The sequence below is a fragment of the Scyliorhinus canicula genome, chromosome 7 (assembly GCF_902713615.1).
Source record: "Scyliorhinus canicula chromosome 7, sScyCan1.1, whole genome shotgun sequence".
Classification (NCBI taxonomy): domain Eukaryota; kingdom Metazoa; phylum Chordata; class Chondrichthyes; order Carcharhiniformes; family Scyliorhinidae; genus Scyliorhinus; species Scyliorhinus canicula.
The window spans coordinates 86,236,711-86,258,697 of record NC_052152.1 but is presented as its reverse complement, the minus strand read 5'-3'; the positions used below and the strand labels follow the sequence as shown (position 1 = coordinate 86,258,697).

Sequence of the window (21,987 nt, the reverse complement as noted above, 5' to 3'; positions counted from 1 at the left end):
TTTGAGGTTGCGCGGTTGTTTGAAGGCCAGTAGTGGGGGTGTGGGGATGACCTTGGCAAGATGTCCATCCTCGCTGATGATGTGTTGGAGGCTGCGAAGAAGATGTCGTAGTTTCTCCGCCCCAGGAAAGTACTGGACGACAAAGGGTACTCTGTCAGTGGTGTCCCGTGTTTGTCTTCTGAGGAGGTCGGTGCGGTTTTTTGCTGTGGCGCGGTGGAACTGTCGATCAATGAGTCGAGCGCCATATCCCGTTCGTACGAGGGCATCTTTCAGCATCTGTAGGTGTCTGTTGCGCTCCTCCTTGTCTGAGCAGATCCTGTGTATACGGAGGGCTTGTCCATAGGGGATGGCTTCTTTAATGTGTTTCGGGTGAAAGCTGGAGAAGTGGAGCATCGTGAGATTATCTGTGGGCTTGCGGTAAAGCGAGGTGCTGAGGTGACCGTCCTTGATGGAGACGAGTGTGTCCAAGAATGGAACTGAATTTGGAGAATAGTCCATGGTGAGTTTGATGGTGGGATGGAACTTATTGATGTCATCGTGTAGTCGTTTCAGTGATGTCTCGCCGTGGGTCCAAAGGAAAAAAATGTCATCGATGTATCTGGTGTATAGCATCGGTTGAAAGTCCTGTGTGGTGAGGAAGTCCTGTTCAAACTTGTGCATGAAGATGTTGGCATATTGAGGTGCAAATTTGGTCCCCATGGCTGTTCCGTGCGTCTGGATGAAGAATTTGTTGTCGAAGGTGAAGACGTTGTGGTCTAGAATGAAACGGATGAGTTGCAGAATTGCGTCTGGAGACGCAACAAGCCTGGACTTGCAGAGGCCTACCGACTGAACTGGCTTGGGACAATTCACACCTCTTTAACCTGGAGTTACCTCTCTCTCTGCATCTTTGATGATTTGATTGCCTGCAGGTGCTCGCATTCCGGGCATCCCTGACTGTGTCTATATAAACATTTCTGGAACAAGCCTTTCCATTCACCTGAAGAAGGAGCCGTGCTCCGAAAGCTCGTGTTTGAAACAAACCTGTTGGACTTTAACCTGGTGTTGTAAGACTTCTTACTGTGCTCACCCCAGTCCAACGCCGGCATCTCCACACCTTAATGTAGGATGGGGCTGGGTGGTTACGATTTGAACTTGTTAGAGTGTCTGAAGGAGTGAGCATCAGAGGCTGCAAATGGGAGGATACCATTCATGACTCTGGGCAGTCTGAGTTGTCGTGAACATGGTGGAAACCAGACGGAAGGGAATTGAAAAGGAGCTTTGAGAGAGATGGCCATGGATCTTGCTGCATTTTAGCACATTGGGCTAAATCACTGGCTTTTAAAGCAGACAAAGGCAGGCCAGCAGCACGGTTCAATTCCCGTACCAGCCTCCCCGAACAGGCGCCGGAATGTGGCGACTAGGGGCTTTTCACAGTAACTTCATTTGAAGCCTACTTGTGACAATAAGTGATTTTCATTTCATTTCATTTCATTTGGGGAATTTGGAGAGAAAGGGAGGTTAAAGTAAGGGCGATAGCTGTTCAGAATGAGATGGACAAGTGGAAATGTTAAAGACAAGAATGATAGCCAAACAAATCAGCTAATGTTTCTAGTACCTCCTCCACCCCATGCTCCAACAGATCTTGCAACAAAGACTGGAAGGTACATTTTTCCAGGCTCTGCCTGAGGCCTTACAGACAACAGATTGAATTATCTGTTTATTGCTTTCAATTTTCCATAATGAACAAAGCTTCAAGAAAGAACCACATATTTACTGACGAGTTACCCTTTAGAATCGGTCAGAGAATGGAGGCAACTTTTTAAGAGCAGAGCAATAAATTTGGAATGAAAATTCTGTCTCAGTGCATTCAAAATGCAACAACTTGCTTTATTGATTGATGTCATTTTATCTAAATGAATGTACCCTACTGGCGTGTATTTGTGTGCCATAGTTAGCTTTGTAATGTGCTTGCATGTGATGATTCTGTTTGTGTAAAGCCACTCTGAGGGCCTTCATGAAACGTGCTTTGAAAACCTAATAGAGTTTACTCCAGTAATCATTTCTTAACTGTAGTTGGAATGGGAATCTTACATTAAGTGATTTCTGCAGAGTTTGTAAAACCTAACTCCTGTTTGGGTACAGATAAATGGATTAAATGGGCATACACAATGTAGGGCCATATCTTGATTCTATGAATCTAGAGTAAGTATTTGTACCACCAAGTCCTGTTAGCCAAATGTTGACCAAAACAACAACTGTCACTTGATCCCTATATGGTCAAATAAACAAGAATAGCCAGAAACAAACATATCCCAAAACAGCATGTCCAAATTAATTGTGTTAATCTCCAAATTAGTATTAAACTCACAGTTGAAGGGGGCTGACAGCTCTATATCAGGTGCACACAGATCCTCTACAGGGGTATTCATATTGGGCACAAAAACTGCCTCTTTTCTTGTTTCATATTTAGTAATGATCTTCTAATTGTACTTTATATTTTAAGCAATGTATTATGGTGGCCGAAGAACAATTCATAGAACTTACAGTGCAAAAGGAGGCCATTCGGCCCATCGAGTCTGCACCGGCTCTTGGAAAGAGCACCCTACCCTAGCCTACACCTCCACCCTATCCCCATAACCCAGCAACCCCACCCAACACTAAGGCCAATTTTGGATACTAAGGGCAATTTAGCATGGCCAGTCCACCGAGCCTGCACATCTTTGGACTGTGGGAGGAAACCGGAGCACCCGGAGGAAACCCACGCACACACGGGGCGAACGTGCAGACTCCGCACAGACAGTGAACCAAGCTGGGAATCGAACCTGGGACCCTGGAGCTGTGAAGCAATTGTGCTAACCACTATGCTACCGTGCTGCCCTCAGTCTACAAGTGTGTTCTTTTAAGCAAAAGCTTTATGTGCCAAGGGCCTGGAAGTCATCAAAATGGACAAAAAAACCTGGACAACTCAATGACCTTTGCCCTCCAAGTTCCTTCTGTATGCCCCGTGTTTGAGGTGATCTGTGCCAGAAGTATGAACTTGTAAACTTTTCATCTTGTTTTTCCCAACGCAATCCCCGACCCAACCCACAAGCCCCAACTCAACAAGGGAGTCTTCAGCCCCCTCCGCATCTACACAGTGCATCCCCGGGCCCGATCCCCATTACGCAAAAATGCCAGCTTGGCAGTGCCAACCTGGCACTAAGTACCCCTGCCAGCTTGGCAGTGCTACCCAGGCATCATGGCAGTGCTGGGGTGCCTGAGTGGTACCAGCAGTACCATGGTGCCTCCCTACCTAGAAGGGAAGCACCTGGGGACCTCTGATCCCCTGGGAGACCCCATGAATGCAGTTCCATCTGGACCCCGTTTGTGGAGACTAGCACCGAACAGCACTTGCCTGAGGTCTCCATACTCTACAAAACATACTCTGTTTTGCAAACTCCAAATTTCTAAGTAACTAATTCCACGAACATCCATGCTTTCAATTATGACTCAACCCAGGTTAAGCAGAAAACATGAATTCAATGACTGGAATAATAAAGTCCCTGTTGTTTAGGCATGCTGTACACAAAGCTGTTTCTAGGTCATGAATAACAGCTTCCAGATAATGAATAAGCAGACTAGAGCTATTTAAGGCATGACATCCAGCTAAAACGACTCCAGTCTGCACGCAACCTCAAAGCCAACCAGCTGAAAAAGACACATCCTAAGTATTTACTGTGTGTATTTGCTTCAAAAGACATCTTGACAAATACATAGATAGGATGGGTATAGAGAGATATGGCACTGGGAAGTTCTGAGGGTTTTGGTCAAGGGTGGTATCATGACCAGTACAGGCTTGGAGGGCCGAAGGGCATGTTCCTGTGCTGTATTGTTCTTTGTTATTTGAATCTAGGTAATATCACTTTCACAATCACATAGGAAGCTTACAGGTCATCAAAGTTGGGCAAGGTTGAAAGAAGAAAAATCAACACTGGTATATGTCCTACCTTAAAGAAAGTCATTGTGGAGCCATCCCTGACAGCACCATATTCTATTTTGGTTTGCTTCGCCAAGTCATCAGCTGAATCTATAGGAGAATCCATTCTTTCCACAGTCAGAAAGGCAGCCAAGTTGGCAGTGTACGATGATATTATAATTAATGTAAAAAACCACCAGATTCCACCCACTATTCTCGTCGAGAGAGCTTTGGGCATCAGTTCTGACCCTGTCACAATGGTAGTAATAAGAAAAATTATGGTCACAAATAGGGTCGGCTGAACAAAACACCATTAAAACATCCAACTTAGCAAAGAATTGGCATTTATTCAATTTGCAGCTCGTGTGAAATATAATGGGCAGGCAGCAGAGAACATAAATAACTCATTTAGTCAATGTACAAGTATGGTCTTTGTAATGAACACAATGTCACTAAAGAAGGTTGAGCATCGGTCAATACACCAGTGGTTCAAGTGGCACTAACTGCGAGGTAGGCACAAAAGCAGCAGAGGGCATTAGGATGTCAAACCATTCACTAGGATGATACTGAGCTAAGACATTTATTTATGAGGATAAGCTTAAGATATTGGGACTGCTTCCAAGAGGAGATTTAATCGTATTTAGCAGTTTTCGTAGAGTGACTAGTCCTTAGGTTGCGAGTTGCCAAGGGTTCATTAATTTAAAATTATCGCTAAGGAAGTAAAGAATGCAGTACAAGAAATGTATTTATATAGAGAATTATTGGAACATGGAATGCTTTGACACAGTCAGAGACCACTGAATTATGAAGGGAAAATAGGCTAAACGTTTGAAACAGAGAAAAGGTACAGGGTTTAGGGGAGAGCAAAGCCTTGTATTTAATTTTGTATAGCTGATAAAAAGAGCCAGCATCGGCATGGTGAGGCAAATATTCTCCTTTTGAGCTGTAAATGTTTAGGGTTGAATCATTCCAAGGCATAGATAAAGCACATTGACAAACAAAAGATACTTTCTGGGAAATGTGAACAAATTACATGTAACAAATCTTCATTCCTTTTCAAAACCATTCTCATTTGGAAGCTGCAGCATAAACTAAATCTTTCAAACAACACTGAGTTATTAATTCCTTTATTTCAGTTTCAAAATAATCTGTTTTTAAAATGTCATGAACAAAAAAAGGACAGAAATGAATGTGAGAAACAAATGAACGTACTCAATATTTAGGAGGGTGTCCAAATTTGGAATAGAAAGTAAGAAGAAACCGGACACTTCATTCACTAAATTGAAGAAAACTGGCCTGTCATTGTATCTTATCTGTGACCCAGTAGGTTGGGTTCACCTCTACTTCAAAATAATAACTTAATCATTGTGTAGCTTCCCTGTACAGGTCAACTTAGGTTGAGATGTAATACAATTAACAGACAAGAGAACGGTGATGGCTGTTGGCAGGTGGATGACCGATCGAATCACCATCTACACTCAAGACGTATGAGTGTACTTACCGTGTGAACCAGACAATTCTTCCTTTTTCTCCCTTCAGTTTTCTCCTGAAAGTTCTGACCCTTGCTAGGTTTCAGTTCCACAGGAGGCTGGTGCCCTGGTACCTTCCCCAATGGTCGTGCTGCATGCTATTAACTATTAGCAGGACATTAAAACACAGCAGCACCACAGCAGAGTTCAATCACGATGTGTACTTCCCAGCTGTGGTCAGTGGGTTGTGAACAGATGTGGAAACTCTGGCTTATTCTTCCATTCTCTTGTCCAGGAATACGTGAGACCTATTCTAACACTCCTGCTGCTGGCACAGCTGAACAGATCAGAGATTTCTGGTCTGTATGGCTAAGTAGCTTTTCAGGAATGGCTGTGCTCACTAGCCATGAGGAAAACTCATAACCGGATTACATCAGTAATTATCAGGTGCCCTCATTTTTACATGGTAAGAAGTCTTACAACACCAGGTTAAAGTCCAACAGGTTTGTTTCGAATCACGAGCTTTTGCAGCACAGCTCTTTCCTCAGGTGAATGAAGAAGGAGCTGTGCTCCGAAAGCTAGTGATTCAAAACAAACCTGTTGGACTTTAACCTGGTGTTGTAAGACTTCTTACCATGCCCACCCCAGTCCAACGTCGGCATCTCAACATCATTTTTACATGGCACAGCAGGTATTATTTACACTCGCAGCCCTGGGGCCATTCTCCTACCAACATCCTCATCAAATTATCTCATTTAAGCAGAAAGACACGTTAACAGCCAAGATGAGACAGGACAACCCAAGTAAACCCGAAGACAAAAATACTGACGAGCAGAATTAATGAGCCTTTTAGTCAGATCAACCTGCTTAATTGCACTATAGTAAATGAGAGAAAAATAGAGAAATAGGTTTAATATCTGGGCTATACTTAGAAGTTAAACACAATTCAACCCTGCAGTAAGATCCTATTGTGCATAATGGCTTAAATTGATTGGATACACTCAGTGATCAATGAAGGATAGCTTTGAGTAGCCTTAAATCTGGATTAATAAATAAATCTGGATTGATTAGCAGAGAGTTTGTAAAGTGCAGACATTTAAATCCAAAGGCAATAGATTTTCTCTGACATCAAGAAATTTGATTCGGTGTTAAACGAATTGTACAGCAACAGTACTTGTTAATTCACAACTGCTATAAAAGCCACACCAAAGGATGTTTCCAGATTTTTATGGTTGCCATTTTGTTTAAAATTGCAAGCTGAACTCACCTTAGAAATCATAAATACACAATTTAAATTGCAACATGTACCTGGATTTACCCTTATATTTTACTTTTTCTGTTCAATATTAGGATCATTTTATCTTCACCAGCCAAATTTGTCTTTAAGATAAACAATACAAAAATTATTTTCATTTGGCAATTTGTTTCCAGTGAGTCAGCAAATTAAAAATTTAGTGAGGGTCAGATCTGCTCAGTGACAATACTTGCTGAAGTCTCTTTAGTGCCCTATGGCAGACATGACAGCCAATCCTGATCCAAACTTTGCTCATGGTCTGTAGGAAAGAGAAACTCTGATCATCACAATAAAAATCCAATATTTGCTCTCATGCAAAGACCACAGACTTTCCATACAGATGACTCAATGGGTGGGATTTTATGGCCCTGTCGTGGGACTGGAAAATGCGGCAAGCCATTCAAAAGTCCATTGACTTCAGCACGAGTGGAAAATGTCGCTGGCGTAAAATTCCACCCAACTTTTTGTAGCAGTCATTAATAGGAGTTAAACATGGTGCACTTACGTCCACAGGTACCACACGTTTGTATGCGTAAACAATTGTTTAAGAATCTCTTTAAAAAGACAAGCAGAGCCTGGTTGGGGCTGACTGTCATGTATCCAAGGTAGTGGCAACTATCAGACACAACATCCCACAGTTTGCTGTGGGTGATGGTAAACCCCAGCGTGTTTGGCATGCATGGCTGCTGTACATTCAGTTTACCAGCCACCATTGTTACAAAAATAAACTAGCTTTCACCAACACTCATACACATGCAACTATCACAAACACACAGATGCTATACTGTAAAACCTGATGATAAATGTTCCTTAATTCAGCCTTAACAGACCAGGCCTGAAATTATAACCTGCTATTTAGCTTAATGAGACTTTGTTTTATGGCTGCAGAAGTATTGTTCAGCAGGGGTGTAGTCTATGCTTAGTTTAATTACTTTTTAGCTGTCATTGCAAATGTATTCCGATAGCAAGAAAACAACAAAGAATACTGGAATCAGAGATAATAGTTTGCTGCTGATTTTCATCACTAACTAACATAAGCTGTTGAGATTTTCAGTAAAATTCAAGTCCAAAACATTGTATGTCTATTACTTTTTCTTGTAGTTCCACAATATAAAAAATGATCTTATTACTGTTTTATACATTGTCTATTTGCTCGAAGTTCTGTGTCTCCATTTTCGCTTATAAAATCGGGATTTAGGGCAGCACGGTGGCCTAGTGGTTAGCACAACCGCCTCACGGCGCTGAGGTCCCAGGTTCGATCCCGGCTCTGGGTCACTGTCTGTGTGGAGTTTGCACATTCTCCCCGTGTCTGCGTGGGTTTCGCCCCCACAACCCAAAAATGTGCAGAGTAGGTGGATTGGCCACGCTAAATTGCCCCTTAATTAGAAAAAATAATTGGCTAATCTAAATTTAAAAAAATAAAAAAAATAAAATAAAATCGGGATTTTATTTTATTTATTTATTTAATTAATTTTTCCGATCAAGGGGCAATTTAGCGCGGCCAATCCATCCACCCTGCACATCTTTGGGTTGTGGGGGTGAGACCCACACATATACAGGGAGAATGTGCAAGCTCCACACGAAAAGTGACCTGCAGCCCGGAACGAACCCGGGCCCTCGGTGGCATGAGGCAGCAGTGCTAACTACTGCGCCACCGTGCCACCCTGAGATTTTATTTTCCATACAGGAGTTTTGATGAAGGGTTGACACCAAAATATTAATACACCTTTTTTTTTCTTAAAATACGGATGGGCTGCTGTGCATATTTTTAAAATATTGGGTGATGGGAGCTAAATGAGCTGCAAATTATTTGATGACCGGTCAGTTGTCAATTTTCTCAGGTAGCATGCTCTAACTGAGCTGGAGTGTTGTTACTTTGAGTCACACAGTCAAATTCAATTGCGGTAGATTTCTGCTAGGAATTCACCAAAATTATGACAGACGGTCGAGAGAAAGAGCCGCAAAAACTTTCCAAAAATAGTGTGAACTCTGCTGTCGAGTGGGGGATCCCCATGGGCATTTCTGAAGAATTACAAATAAAACTACAGTTGAGGGAACCACACTGGTTAAATAATTTCTCAACAATAATTGCATATCCTTCTTATGTTGAAGGGTAACTGCTATTATATATGTTTATGATATATTGTAACTACAGTGTTTATGAGTTTTCAGACAGATGTTAACTAAAATGTCAAATTTTGGGAAGAATTGAAATGGAGAGCAGTTATTTCCTTACAGCCAAGATAATATAAGGAAACATCCACATTATTCATTCAAATTGTTCCACAGATCATGTTTGGTTGGTATTTACCCAAATCAAATTCATAACAAATACTTCATTTCATTGAAAATTGAAGTCCTGTCCATATGAGATTTTTACCCTCATTTAAAACTTGATCTATTTGACTAAACTATACAAATTGAGGTGCAAATGCAGCACGTTCCCAACAGAGAGAGAAACAGAACGTGCTGGACAATCTCATCAGGTCTGACAGCAGCTGTGGAGAGAGAGGGAGCTAACGTTTCGAGTCTGGATGACTCTTTGTCAAAGCTTTGACAAAGAGTATCCAGACTTGAGATGTTAAAGCCACCTTTCACACTCCACAGTTGCTGTCAGACCTGCTGAGATTGTCCAGCATTTTCTGCTTTTGTTTCAGATTCCAGCATCCGCAGTAATTTGCTTTTATCTCCTACAGAGTTTTGAAATACATCAATACATCATTTTCACATCAGTCATTGGTGTAACTTAAATTTTTTGTGCCGAATGAAATTTGACCCTCACCAGGTTTTAAAATTATTTAAACCATTTTTAACTTTCAACACAACTGTCAGGCATCTTCTACGTGAAGCATTTTCAGTTTTAAATCCGACCTCTCCTCAGCCAGGAATCCATTGTTATTTTTTGTAGTTTAATGTATTTTGATACCAATAAAATGTACCTATCTCAGTACTATACATGATTATTCTTGTTAATGTCTGCCAGGTTTTACAGTATGGAGCATAATTGCTGAGGATGGAGCTTACCAAGCACAAAGGCCCCCAGCACACTGTGGGATGTGTGTAGGAATGATGTGTGACCTATGTACCTTGTTGCATGAGAGCTCCAACTCCAAACCAGAAACTATTTAGCAAAGTAAAATTGTTTTCCACCACATCTGAGTCAGGATTGCAAGGGTGGGGATTGTACCACTCGTAGGGTGTAAACCTGTGATAATTAATAGAAACAGTTTGTAAATATCAGATGAATACACAGTGCTCCAGCAAACACATCAAATATTCAACAGCGCTTTAAAAAGATCAATAAATGGTTTTGTTGCCTCTGAGTGTGGCATTGTTTATTATTACATTGGAAAAAATTACAGCTGTATTTATTGTGAGGCCATGGTGGAGTGCTTAACATATTCTATAGTAGAATAGAGGTCAGGAAATATTCCCATCAGTTTTCACCTCAGATATTTAGATTCTACAAAAGCTGCTTGAGACAGCAGTACAGTCATTAAGAGAAAGGTCACTTGTAGCATTGCTTTCAGATTCAAAGTGCTTTTTGAGAATGTCATTTCAGAAAGTACAGGATATTGTGAGGGATCAGTGCCTATTGACTATACAGCCAAATACTAACCCCTGAATGCATGCTCAGTGATTACGATTAATCCATGCTCATTGTTTTTGATGCAGGAAACGTGCAAGCTTCGAGCTGCCAGTTAATTTAAATGATAGTAACATGCAACCAGTACTGGCAGAGAGCCATCTCCAAGGACAGGGTTTTGATGCTGATATGGAGTCAGGAATGCAATGGAATTTCTCAATCCTCGTCGGCGTGCTGGCTCCCCGCCAAGGTCCTGACACCCAACCATTTTCTGGAGGTTGATTTGGAACATAGAACATGCAGTGCAGAAGGAGGTCATTCGGCCCATTGAGTCTGCACCGACCCACTTAAGCCCTCACTTCCACCCTATCCCCGTAACCCAATAACCCCTCCTAACCTTTTTGGTCACTAGGGGCAATTTATTATGGTCAGTCCACCTAACCTGCACGTCTTTGGACTGTGGGAGGAAACTGGAGCACCAGGAGGAAACCCACGCACACACGGGAAGAACGTGCAGACTCCGCACAGACAGTGACCCAGCGGGGAATCGAACCTGGGACTCTGACACTGTGAAGCCACAGTGCTATCCACTTGTGCTACCGTGCTGCCTGGCTACTTGAAGCAGAACGGCTACCTGCCCACATGTGGCTGGTAGTTGTAAACTAAATTAAGAGGCCAATTAATACCATTGAGCAAAGGCTGACGATTTTACAGTCAGTCTGTGGGCACCCCGTGGAGACTGATAGTTTCAATCTGGTGCAGGGTTTCACCTGAATTTGATCCCAACATTGGGGTTCTGACACCAGAAGGGGAATCTTGCCCCAAGATTTTCCCATGTTGAACATGAGGCCTTAGTGCAGGAGGTGGAAAGGAGGAGAGACGCCATCTATCCACAAGGGGCTAGGAGGCCCTCATGTGTGGTGACAAATGATGAGAAGGCAGTTGGACCAGACAGCCAAGGAGGGTCAATGCCAGGAGATAAGCTCCGAGGACGAATGTAATGCTGGAAGAAATTCAAAGACCTCAGATAAGTGAGGTCAAATGCCTACCAATTACAACACAAACCTCACACAGTGCTCAATGCATCACACCCTCATACTTACCTGCCAACAATCTCTGTCGATCAAGACACATACCTAAAGTTCATAACTTCACCTCACCATCACACATTTAGCTCAGCTGCAAGCTCCACAACTGCTCATAGCTTGAACACATTACCCGTATTGAACCATGAGAGCCACATCACCCCAACTAATTGTACCACACTCACTGGCACAATTCCCTTTCTCTTGCAGAAAAAGGTGGCACATAAATGAAGGCAGCTGCACCTAACTTTGGGGGGGGGGGGGGGGGGGGGGCGGTATGCTGCCTCTTCTTATACCCATGGAGGAGACAATGCTCACTATCACTGGAGCAGTATGAAGCAAAGGCTGGAGGTGGTGCTGAAACCAGTATACATATTCCTAATATCCCACCCTCTTCCGATTCACAAGAAGTAGATGGTGTAAGGATGCATCACTAATTTTCTCCCTTCCCCTCAGCACAACTTTACCCTCATTGTCTTTTACTTTTCAGATGCTCAAGGACCACAATCTGACCAGGTATTTGTGTTGTTCTCTGCTTTGCTTTACCTGGATGGCTTGGATGTGTAGTGTTGAACAAAGAACAACAAGCTTTGTTAACAAACAAAACTAATTTATTAACACTACTAAATAAGATTCGTACATATTCCTAAAGTATAAGGTGACTGAATTAAACTATGCTATCTCTAATTACAGAACTCTCAAATACACAACCAATCTCTCTTATGCCTAACCATCTTCTACCCAGAATCCAGAAGTCACATATATATATGACAGTTCTGTTCTTCCCTCTATGTTAAGAAGCATTATCCTTGGTATGAAAAGTCATCCCTTTATCCAGTTTCACCATTCTGCCTAGAAAGGCAGATCATCACAGGATTACAAGTAGGAACTCTACGAATTATGTCACCTGTCAAGCTCACTGACAGAGGGATCCAAGGATTAATACCTACCTGTCACAGTGCTCATCCCCAGACTACCTAACTCCTTTAAAGGAGTTATATCTTTCCAGAAATCAACTGATATTAGATTTCACTGTAATATGTTGTGACATGTACTTGACAACCTGCAGCTCATTAATGAAGAATGATCCCAAATTGAAAGTCACCCAAACCGAGCTGTAATTCTGCAGAGCATGTGTGAGAGGTAAGTAGCCCACCAGGGGCTGGTTTAGCACAGGGCTAAATCGCTGGCTTTGAAAGCAGACCAAGGCAAGCCAGCAGCATGGTTCAATTCCCGTACCAGCCTCCCCGAACAGGCGCCGGAATGTGGCGACTCGGGGCTTTTCACAGTAACTTCATTTGAAGCCTACTTGTGACAATAAGCGATTTTCATTTTTTCAGATGTTTAAGAAGGTCTGCTTCAGTAAAATCGATGTGATCCACAGCTGAACCTTAACCCATTGGGACCCACTGGAAGCCCAACAATTCACTTTTGACTGTCCAAAGATGAAATACGGATGAATGCTCATTCCTTCCAATGTGTGACAATGCACTAAACACGCGATTCAAATACGATTAGGATACTACTTTGGTACTGTAATATCCCACACGGGACCTACGTGGTGGGAATGCTTGTCTTCCCCCTGCTCCTTTACTCGGACTCTCCATGTCATTATTAAACTAGTGACGAGGAGTAAACTGGTTTGCTATCAATGCTGCGACCTACTCGGCTGAGCCACGTACCCGGTTTTCTGGACCCAGGTTTGGATTTCTTTGATTCACCATGCCTCTGTTTGGGCGGCTGGGTGCATTTGACTCCGGTGTTGATGACTGGAACCAATACGCTGAACAAATGCGCTATTTCCTCTGGGCAATATCATGGAGAACAAGCACCAGACAGACATACTGTTAATGGCCTGTGGACTGCATACATTTGGGGTGACCCCGAGTCTCACGTACCCGGTGACGCCGAATACTCAATCATTCAAACAGCTCATGACACTTGTGGTGCAACACTTTAACCCAACCGCGTTGAGAATTGTTCAAAGGTATTGGTTTAATATGGTGGAGAGGTCCACCGGTGAGTCCGTCACCACGTTTGTGCCACGGCTACAGAAGATAGCAGAGCTTTGTGAGTATGGGACTGTTTTGAGCAATATGCTCTGCGATTGCTTAGTCTGCAATATCAATAATATGGAAACTGAGAAAAACATTCCTCCCTAACTTTTCAGCAGGTGCTGTATATTTTGCTGTCTCAGGAAAGCATAGAAAGCAATGTCCAGGAGATACAAGGGATGGAGGTGAATGCTTTGGGATGTCACCCCTCATGTGCTACCTCTGTGCCTGGACCGAACGCTGCTGCGACTCTGGCTTCCGGGTGAAGAGCTGGCCGCCAATATGTGCGACGTCCCCGGACTTGGCCCAGGTGGACGTTGGTCTGGGCGTATCGGCCGGCAGGCCAGTAGGCACCCAGGTCGAGGTAGGCGTCAGTTCCAGGGCAGGGCATTGCATCTGGATGACCCAGAAGAGGCTGTGGATGAGGCTGAGATGCAGCTGAACTGTTTGGCAGCACCCTGTGTGGCCCCTATTCGCGTTCCGATACAAATGAGTGGTCATATGCTCCTAATGGAGCTGGATACAGGAGAGGGGCAGAGCACCTTTGATCTAATCAAACAAGGAGTGTGTACTTTGTCTATGGCTGACACGATGGCTCTTTCGGCCACTTATACAGGGGAACAACTAAATACCGTGGGGCCCATCCTCACTGCGGTGGTACAGGCGCCAGTCAGTGCACCTTCCCTCACCGTTGTGCAAGGAAATGGCCCTGGCCTGTTGGGTGTGATTGGCTTCACCAGCAGCAAGGATTGGCAGCATATCCTCCAAATGGGGTCTGGTGGCTTGTGTACGGTACTGAGCAGATTCCCGAAGGTTTACCAGCCTGGTTTGGCTACCATTAAAGGGGCTCTGGCTAAAGTCCAGGTGGACCCGGAAGCCCAACCCCGATATCTTTGTGTCTGCCCTGTTCCCTATGCTATGGAGAAGGTTGAGACTGAATTTTGGTGTTTAGAAAGTGAGCATTATTCGGCCTGTGCACTTCACTGCGCCAGTGGTCCCCATCATAAAGTCGGATAAGACAGTCTGCCTCTGTGGAGGCAATAAATTGAGACAGCTTCCAGGTTGGACCGTTACCCTTTACCTCGCATCGAGGATTTATATGCAATTTTGGCCGGTGGCTATACATTCACAGAATTGGACATGAGCAATGCTTATCTACAGCTGGTGCTCGATGAATCCTCACGGAAATCCTCATGATTAATATGCACAAGGGACACTATGAGTGCACCCCGGCTTCCGTTCGGCGTCTCCTCGGTGTGTACAATCTTCCAGCACGTCATGGAGAATATCCTGTGTAGATGTGAGGATTGCCGCGTGTTGTAGTTTACTTAGATGATGTGTTATTCAAGGAGCCGTGGAACAAGAACATTTGTAGAAGCCCGGGGTGGTGTTGAAACTGTTTTCTGAATATGGCGTCCGAGATGGCCTGCAACCGGTCTCTGAGAAGGTACGGGCAATCAAAATGGCTCCTGCTATGCGCGATTCCATGGAACTTCACTCTTTTCTTGGGTTAGGGAATTACTATGGGTGCTTTATTTTGAATTTTGCTACCATCCTCACCCCTCACCACTTGTTTTTGAAAAGGCCCCAGCCCTGGGCTTGGGGCAAGGGTTTAACAAACTGAAGTGGCTGTTATCATCTTTAGGGGTGTTTACACATTTTGACTCCTCAAAGCTGTTGTATGTCATATGTGATGCTTCGCCGCATGGCATTGGGGCAGTTTTGTCCCATCAAGTGGGCAATGGCCGTGACCGGCCAATCGAGAAGGTGCGTCTGGTGGCCAGGGTTGGACACAGATATTGAGACAATGGTCCAGCAGTGCTCCATCTGTCAAGAGCAGCAGAAGCTCCCCCAGGCAGCACCCCACACCCTTGGGAGTGGCCATGGCACCCTTGGGACTGCATGCACGCTGATTTCCCTGGTCCCTTCTTGGATTTGATGTTTCTCGTCCTGGGGGACACCCACTCAAAGTAGCTGGAGGAACACAAGATGTGAAGATCACCTCCTGGGTGACTGTGAAGCAATTGCATATTTATTTTTCCACCCACGGATTCCCCGAGGAACTCATGACCAACAACCGGGCCTCTTTCACCAGTGAAGTTTGCTGCTTTTGTGAAGAACAACGGGTTTCGCCACGTCCGCACTGCCTCATCCCATCCAGTATCGAATAGATTGGAAGAGAGGGCAATGCAGACGGTTAAACGGGGGATCAAGAAACATAAATCCAGCTCGATGGACACAAGACTGGAAAGATTTCTATTCTCACACAGGACCACGCCACACGCAGTAACTGGGGTAGCCCCCACTGAGATGTTAATGGGCCATAGACTTTGTACATGACTGACTTTGTTTCTACTGGACATTGGTGCGAAAGTGCGTCGTAACCAGGATTTGCAAGGGCATTGCCCAGTTCAACATCGACCTGTTTGCCGCTTTGCACCTGACGATCTTATTGCATCTTATTCAATGGTGGAGTATTCTCGAAGGGCTGAATGGCCTACTCCTGCTCCTTGTTCATATGTAACACTTGATGTACTCTGAGAATGTACTCACAGTATCCTCATTAAGCTAAGAGAAATGTGGTGTGCTGAATTTGAGAAGTCAAGTGTGAATACCTTTATTTCTAAGAGGCAAATAGTATTTCATATTTCCATATTCTTCTGTGAGACTGCTCAATAGCAAAACTTGTATGATTTTTTTCGTGTGCATGTCTATATATGGTGACTACTGACAGGATTTTCCAATGTGCTGATCATCCCATAACTGAGGCTAATCCTTTTTGCACAGTGTAGGAGATTGCTTCTGTGTGGAAACTAATGCACATGTTTTCCATCTCACTGTACCCTCTGAACTGGTCCAACAAACCATTCAAGGGCAAATAGGGATGGTCAATAGATTTGATCTTTGCCAATGATGCCCACATCCCCTGAAAGTGGGAATAGTGGTTGTAAGATTCTTCGTCTCGTTGTGCCTGATACAGAAAATTAAGGCCTTTATATAACCCTTTATAGAGAAACAACTTACTGTGACTTCATTGTGCCTTGAGGCTCAACAAGAGAGAGCATGATCATGAGACATTGCATCACTTCCTGTGATGATGTATACTGTTTCATCAGCAGATCACACATTAGAATTAATTCCATTTGCCTCCAAGTCTCTGACTTTCATTTATTTTCATAGGAACAACAGCTCTGGCTGTTTCACAAGCCTATTCAACCTGGTCCTCTCCTCCTTTGGATGAAATTGGGGATTTGAGTCCTCTCAGCCTCTGCTGGGCAGTAGGAGAATTTGGAGATAACTCAAGTTCATCAGTCTGGTAGTCATCTGGATCTCATGGTGAATGCAGCATCGCTTATATTTTTGGTTAGCTTCTCTTCGGCATCTGTTCTGTCTCACTGTATCATTTTCGGTTTGAATCAAGTAGGGCAGTGAATGTGGCGTTTGTTCAAAGACTTGTCTATAACGGGCTTGTTCCCAGATCCAAACTTGCTCTCCCGGTTGGAGGTCTGGTAGGTAGCGTGCTTGGTGACATTTGTCATAGTTCCACAACTGGCTAGAACGATACTCATCCCATTTTCCATCACTTTTTCCCAGCCATTGGCTTGTATTCAGCATGAGCATGCGTGAAAGAGTAGTAAGTTGACCCCTCAGTCATCTTCCCTTGAGGCGTGTACATAACATTAAAACATTTAGGACTGGAGTTGAATCTCCAGAAGTGCAAGTTGGATATCTTTGATCTTCTTCAGCAATGCATTCACTACATGCATTCCACTTTCAGCTTCACCATTGGCTTGAGGTTATCTTGGTAATCTTGTAGCATGTGGACAAATCCATACAGTGTCATGAACTCTTTGAAGTATTCATTGGCGAACTGTGGCCCGCTTTCTGAGATTACAAGTTCTGTTATTCCATGTGTACAACTATTTCCCATTGTAACCATTGCTTCAGAATGCCTTGATTTCTATCCATCTAGAGTGGTCATTTATTTTGATCAAGAAAATTGCGCCTCTGTGTTCAATGAGGTCCATCCCAAAATGTACCTATTGTCTTGATGAAATGGAAGATGACATCAAGGGATCCATTGTCTCCTCATGACAAATAACACAAGTAATACAGTTTGATATAGCCTCTTCCAAAGACTTTGAGAGATCCAGCTACCAAACAGAATATCTTGTTCTGGCTTGACGTTTTGTGATGCTTAAATGTTCTTGGTGCAATCATTGCAGACATTGCGTCTCCGAATTCTCGGAATTATCAATGTCTCATCATAGATGAGTAAACTAGACTGAGAAATCCTCCCTGGGATTGCGTGGGATGTATGTCGGCCATCCTTTGAGGCAGTATTCTTTGTCCTGAGCACATTCTTCATCAGATTTCTATGTATCTGATTTCATTTATTCACTGAGTTGTTGCTTATAGTTGTGGTTGTTGTTGATCCAAAGGTTTCTGCTTCTTCAACCTACATTGTAATGTTTTTGTCGGATGGCCTGATGTATATTACAAGAACACTTGTAGCTAAAGCTATAAATGATTTATTAACATTAACTGTGGGTCAAATCTGTACAAAACGACACATGAATAACAGTCTGAAAATACACAAACCACTATTTCTCTCCCAGATCCCTGGGGCGGAATTCTCCGCAAGGTCCAACGCCGTCGTGAAACCTGGAGAGGTTCACGATGGCGTCGGAAGCCTCTCCCGGCCACCTATTCTCCTCTACCCGGGGGGATAGGCGGGCTGTACAGGGAAACTCGGGGGCCGGGCCTTGACCCTGGCTTGAAGGCCCGGCGCGCCAAGAATGACGCCGCAGCAGCGCCTAATGACATCAGCCGCGCATGCGTGGGTTGGACAGCTCAAACCCGCGCATGCGCGGTTGCGCTCTTTCCCCTCAGCCGCCCCGCAAAACTTGGTGGCTTGATCTTGCGGGGCGGCGGAGGGGAAAGAGTGTGTCCCCTTGAGACGCCGGCTCAACGATCGGTGGGCACCGATCGCGGGCCAGTCCCCTCTCGAGCACAGTCGTGGCGCTCGATCCCCGATCTGCCCCCCCGAGGCCCCACACTTACCTGGCGCACCATGTTCACGGCGGCAGCGACCAGGTGTGGTTGCCGCCGTCATGAACTGGTCGGGAATGGCAGGCCGCTCGGCCCATTCGGGTCGGAGAAATGCGGGCCGCCATGAAAAACGGCGGCCCGCATTTCTCTGAGAGGCGTGTCGGAAAACCAGACACACCGGGCGGAATTCTCCGCTCTCACGCCGGTTCGGAGAATAGCGGGCCACGCAGATTTTCACGGCAACGCCGGTCCGACGCCCTCCTGCTATTCTCTGAACCCCACAAAAACTACACGTCGGCATTCCCGGCAAAGGCCTCGACAGACCCCCCGACACGACCAGAATCCCGACTTTTTGGCCCCCCGCTATTCTCCGGCCCGAATGGGCCAATGTCCCAACGTCATCACGCCATGTTTTCACGCCGGCCAACACACCTGCTTTTGAAGTTCGTCAACCAGTCGTGCTGGCTGACGAGAGCTTCGAGTAGGTGAGCGCACTGCTCAGCGCACAGTTCAGCGCACTGCTGGAGTCTGGCCACAATGGGGAAGGCATCCCTGAGAACGGGAGGGGGGTCCAGAGCGGGGGGATGTGGGAGAAGGAGGGTGGAGTGTGGGAGACTGAGGGGGGGAGTGTGGGAGACGGAGGGGGGGAGTGGGGGAGACGGAGGGGGGAATGGGGGAGACTGAGGGGGGAGTGGGGAAGACTGAGGGGGGAGTGGGGGAGACTGAGGGGGGAGTGGGGGAGACTGAGGGGGGAGTGGGGGAGACTGAGGGGGGAGTGGGGGAGACTGAGGGTGAGTGGGGGAGACGGAGGGGGGAGTGGGGGAGACTGAGGGGGGAGTGTGGGAGACGGGGGGGGGAGAGTGGGAGACGGAGTTGGGGGAGTGTGGGAGATGGAGGGGGGAGTGTGGGAGATGGAGGGGGGAGTGGGAGTGGGGGGGGTAGGGAGAGAGTGAGCGAGTGACTCGTCCAACCCCGGTTACAAAATGTCTGCCACCATGCCATGGCGTGCCGGTCACGAGGACACGGCCGCTGGTTACCCTGTGGCTTACGGCCACAGGCCACTGACGCATCGGTGAAGAGGATGTAGTTAACTGACCGATGGATGCAGAAAGTGACCAGGGGTTAGGCTGCCCGCGTGTCAGCAGCGCGACCAGGCCACCGGGACACACAGGTATCCCGTGGCAGGCGACTGCCGAGGTGTCGACTAACCTCCGTCTAACATGTCCCGTTTCTCTGCCCCCCACCACCCTTCTGTAGGTTAGCACAATGTCTGCGAACAGAACGGCTATGTTCTGCGCAGTGGTTGGGGCCACTGTACTGCATTTGGAGATGGAGCAGCATCCACAGCCACAACCCGCAGTGGCTGCAGGGCCAGCTGCAGCAGCAGAGGGAAGGGCTGAGGAGTTGCCAGTCGTCGAGCAGCATGGGGGAGAGGAGGGGGAGGAGGAGAGAGTGAGGGTGCAGCCACGGCGCCAGAGGCGACGACCAAGGCCGAGGGTGTACCGTGTCCGGATCTCTTTCCAGACAATGACGGACATCACCTGCAGGAGGAGACTCCGGCTGAGTAGGGGGACGGTGATACATATCTGTCACCTCATGGCGCACCTCGCCCCACATGGAACGGGGGGAGGACACGCGATCCCGGTTGCCATCAAGGTGACGGTCGCTCTTAACTTCTATGCCACCGGCTCCTTCCAGTCTCCGAGCGGGGACCTCTCCGGGATCTCCCAGTCATCGGTCCACAGGTGCATCCGGATGTGACCGACGCCCTCTATGCCATCGCGGACCGCTACATCACCTTTCCCGAGGACCGAGCAAGTCAAGATTCACGAGCTCGTGGATTTGCCAGCGTGGCCGGGATACCGAGGGTGCAGGGGGCAATTGATTGTGTTCACGTCCCCATGCGCCTGCCTGGAGACAGGGAGGTGTTCACAAACAGGAGGGGGACATACTCCATGAATATCCAGGTGGTATGTGACCCCCACATGACGTTCATGAACGTCTGTGCAAGGTTCCCAGGGAATGTGCATGACTCCTACATACTGGCGCAGTCGTACATCCCTGCGATGTTTGAGGGACTCCCCCCCGGCTGAGGGGCTGGTTGCTAGGCGACAGGGGTTATCCGCTGAGGTCTTGGCTGATGACGCCTATACGGAGGCCTCAGACCAATGCGGAAACCCGATACAACAAGGCCCATGCAGCAACCAGGGGTGTGGTGGAGCGCTGCCTTGGCCTCCTGAAGATGAGATTCAGGTGCCTGGACCGCTCCGGAGGGGCCCTGCAGTACTAGGCCGACAGGGTCGCTCGCATTGTTGTGGTCTGCTGTGCGCTGCACAACATCGCGATGCAGAGGGGAGATGACCTGCTGCAGGAGGCGGAGGGAGAAGCCAGTGGCAGTGGTGCCAGCACAGAGGAGGAGGAGGAGAGGGAGGAGGAGGAGGCTGGCGGAGTGGCGGGCGCAACATGCAGACACGACCCAGGTGCTGGTGATGTCCAGGAGGCGGCACGACGGACCCGGCGAGGACGGCGGGCACGCGACGCCTTGGTGGCAGCACGGTTCACACGTCGCATGCGACGTCCCCGCTGAACACCAAACCACCACCTGCATCGCTAGTCGTGCAGAGGGTCAACACACAACTACCACCACCACAACCCCCCCCCCCCCTCCCCCTCACACCCCCTCTCAGTGTACACTGCTCTACTTCGACATCACCCTTACCACTGTGTCCAGACGGTATGGCACAACATTGATAGCTGTGTCAGTGGGTGTGATCAGTGCCATGTGGAATGATGACAGCTCGCTCTGCGATGAGCTGTGAGCTCAGAATCGTTAGAGAGTCTGACCCATGGCAATAGCTGAACCATCCACCTTGGTGGCCGCTGAGTTCGTCACGGACACTCTATCACGTGCCCGCCTGGAGTAGCTGTGGGAGGGGGTGGGGGGAAGGGAAGGGACTGCACACCCGGCACCGAAGTTTCACCGCTTGTCAACCCCAGCGACACTCGGTCACCATCACGATTCCTGTGGCTGTGGAACAATCACACGGTATTACAGGTAAGGTGGAACAGTGCGTTTAATGTTAACAACAATTTACAGATGCCCTAGCCCCTACAACTAAACTGTGCCCTTCACCCGTGCCAACTTACTCAGTGTCTCTCTTTGTTGCCTTACGGGCCCTACCACTACGTCTAAGTGATTCCCCAGATGATACAGCAGGAGTGGAGGAGGACTGCTGCGAATCGCCCCCTTCGACTTGTTTCTCCTTCGGCAAGCGTTTCCTGGGGCGACCTGGCCTTGATGGGCCAGGCTGCTCTGCGGGCGTCTCGGGTGATGTTGTGCCACCCTGCTCTGCCTGCTGCCCACCCGATGCATCAGGGATGGGATGAGGGGAGGCCGAGAATTCCGGGACGTCCCGTGATGGAGTTAATGGGAAGGGCCCCGAAACCTCCTCCTCCCTCGGGGAGCCCGGTGGCCCCCGGGCCTCACTTTGGGACAGAGGTGCAAGCGGG

The 21,987-nt window shown here is 46.8% G+C and overlaps 1 protein-coding gene across 3 annotated transcripts in view; it reads right to left on the bottom strand.

Annotated features, from left to right (window-relative positions):
* LOC119969118 (glutamate receptor ionotropic, kainate 1) overlaps positions 1–21,987 on the bottom strand; it is a 521,043-nt gene that overhangs the window by 60,899 nt on the left and 438,157 nt on the right. For all 3 annotated transcript variants that reach the window (XM_038802335.1, XM_038802333.1, XM_038802334.1), the window contains 2 exons: positions 9,787–9,905; positions 3,969–4,186 (listed from right to left, as the gene is read on the bottom strand). In XM_038802335.1, the coding sequence (XP_038658263.1) occupies positions 3,969–4,186; positions 9,787–9,905 (337 nt within the window). The remainder of the gene's footprint in view (positions 1–3,968; positions 4,187–9,786; positions 9,906–21,987) is intronic.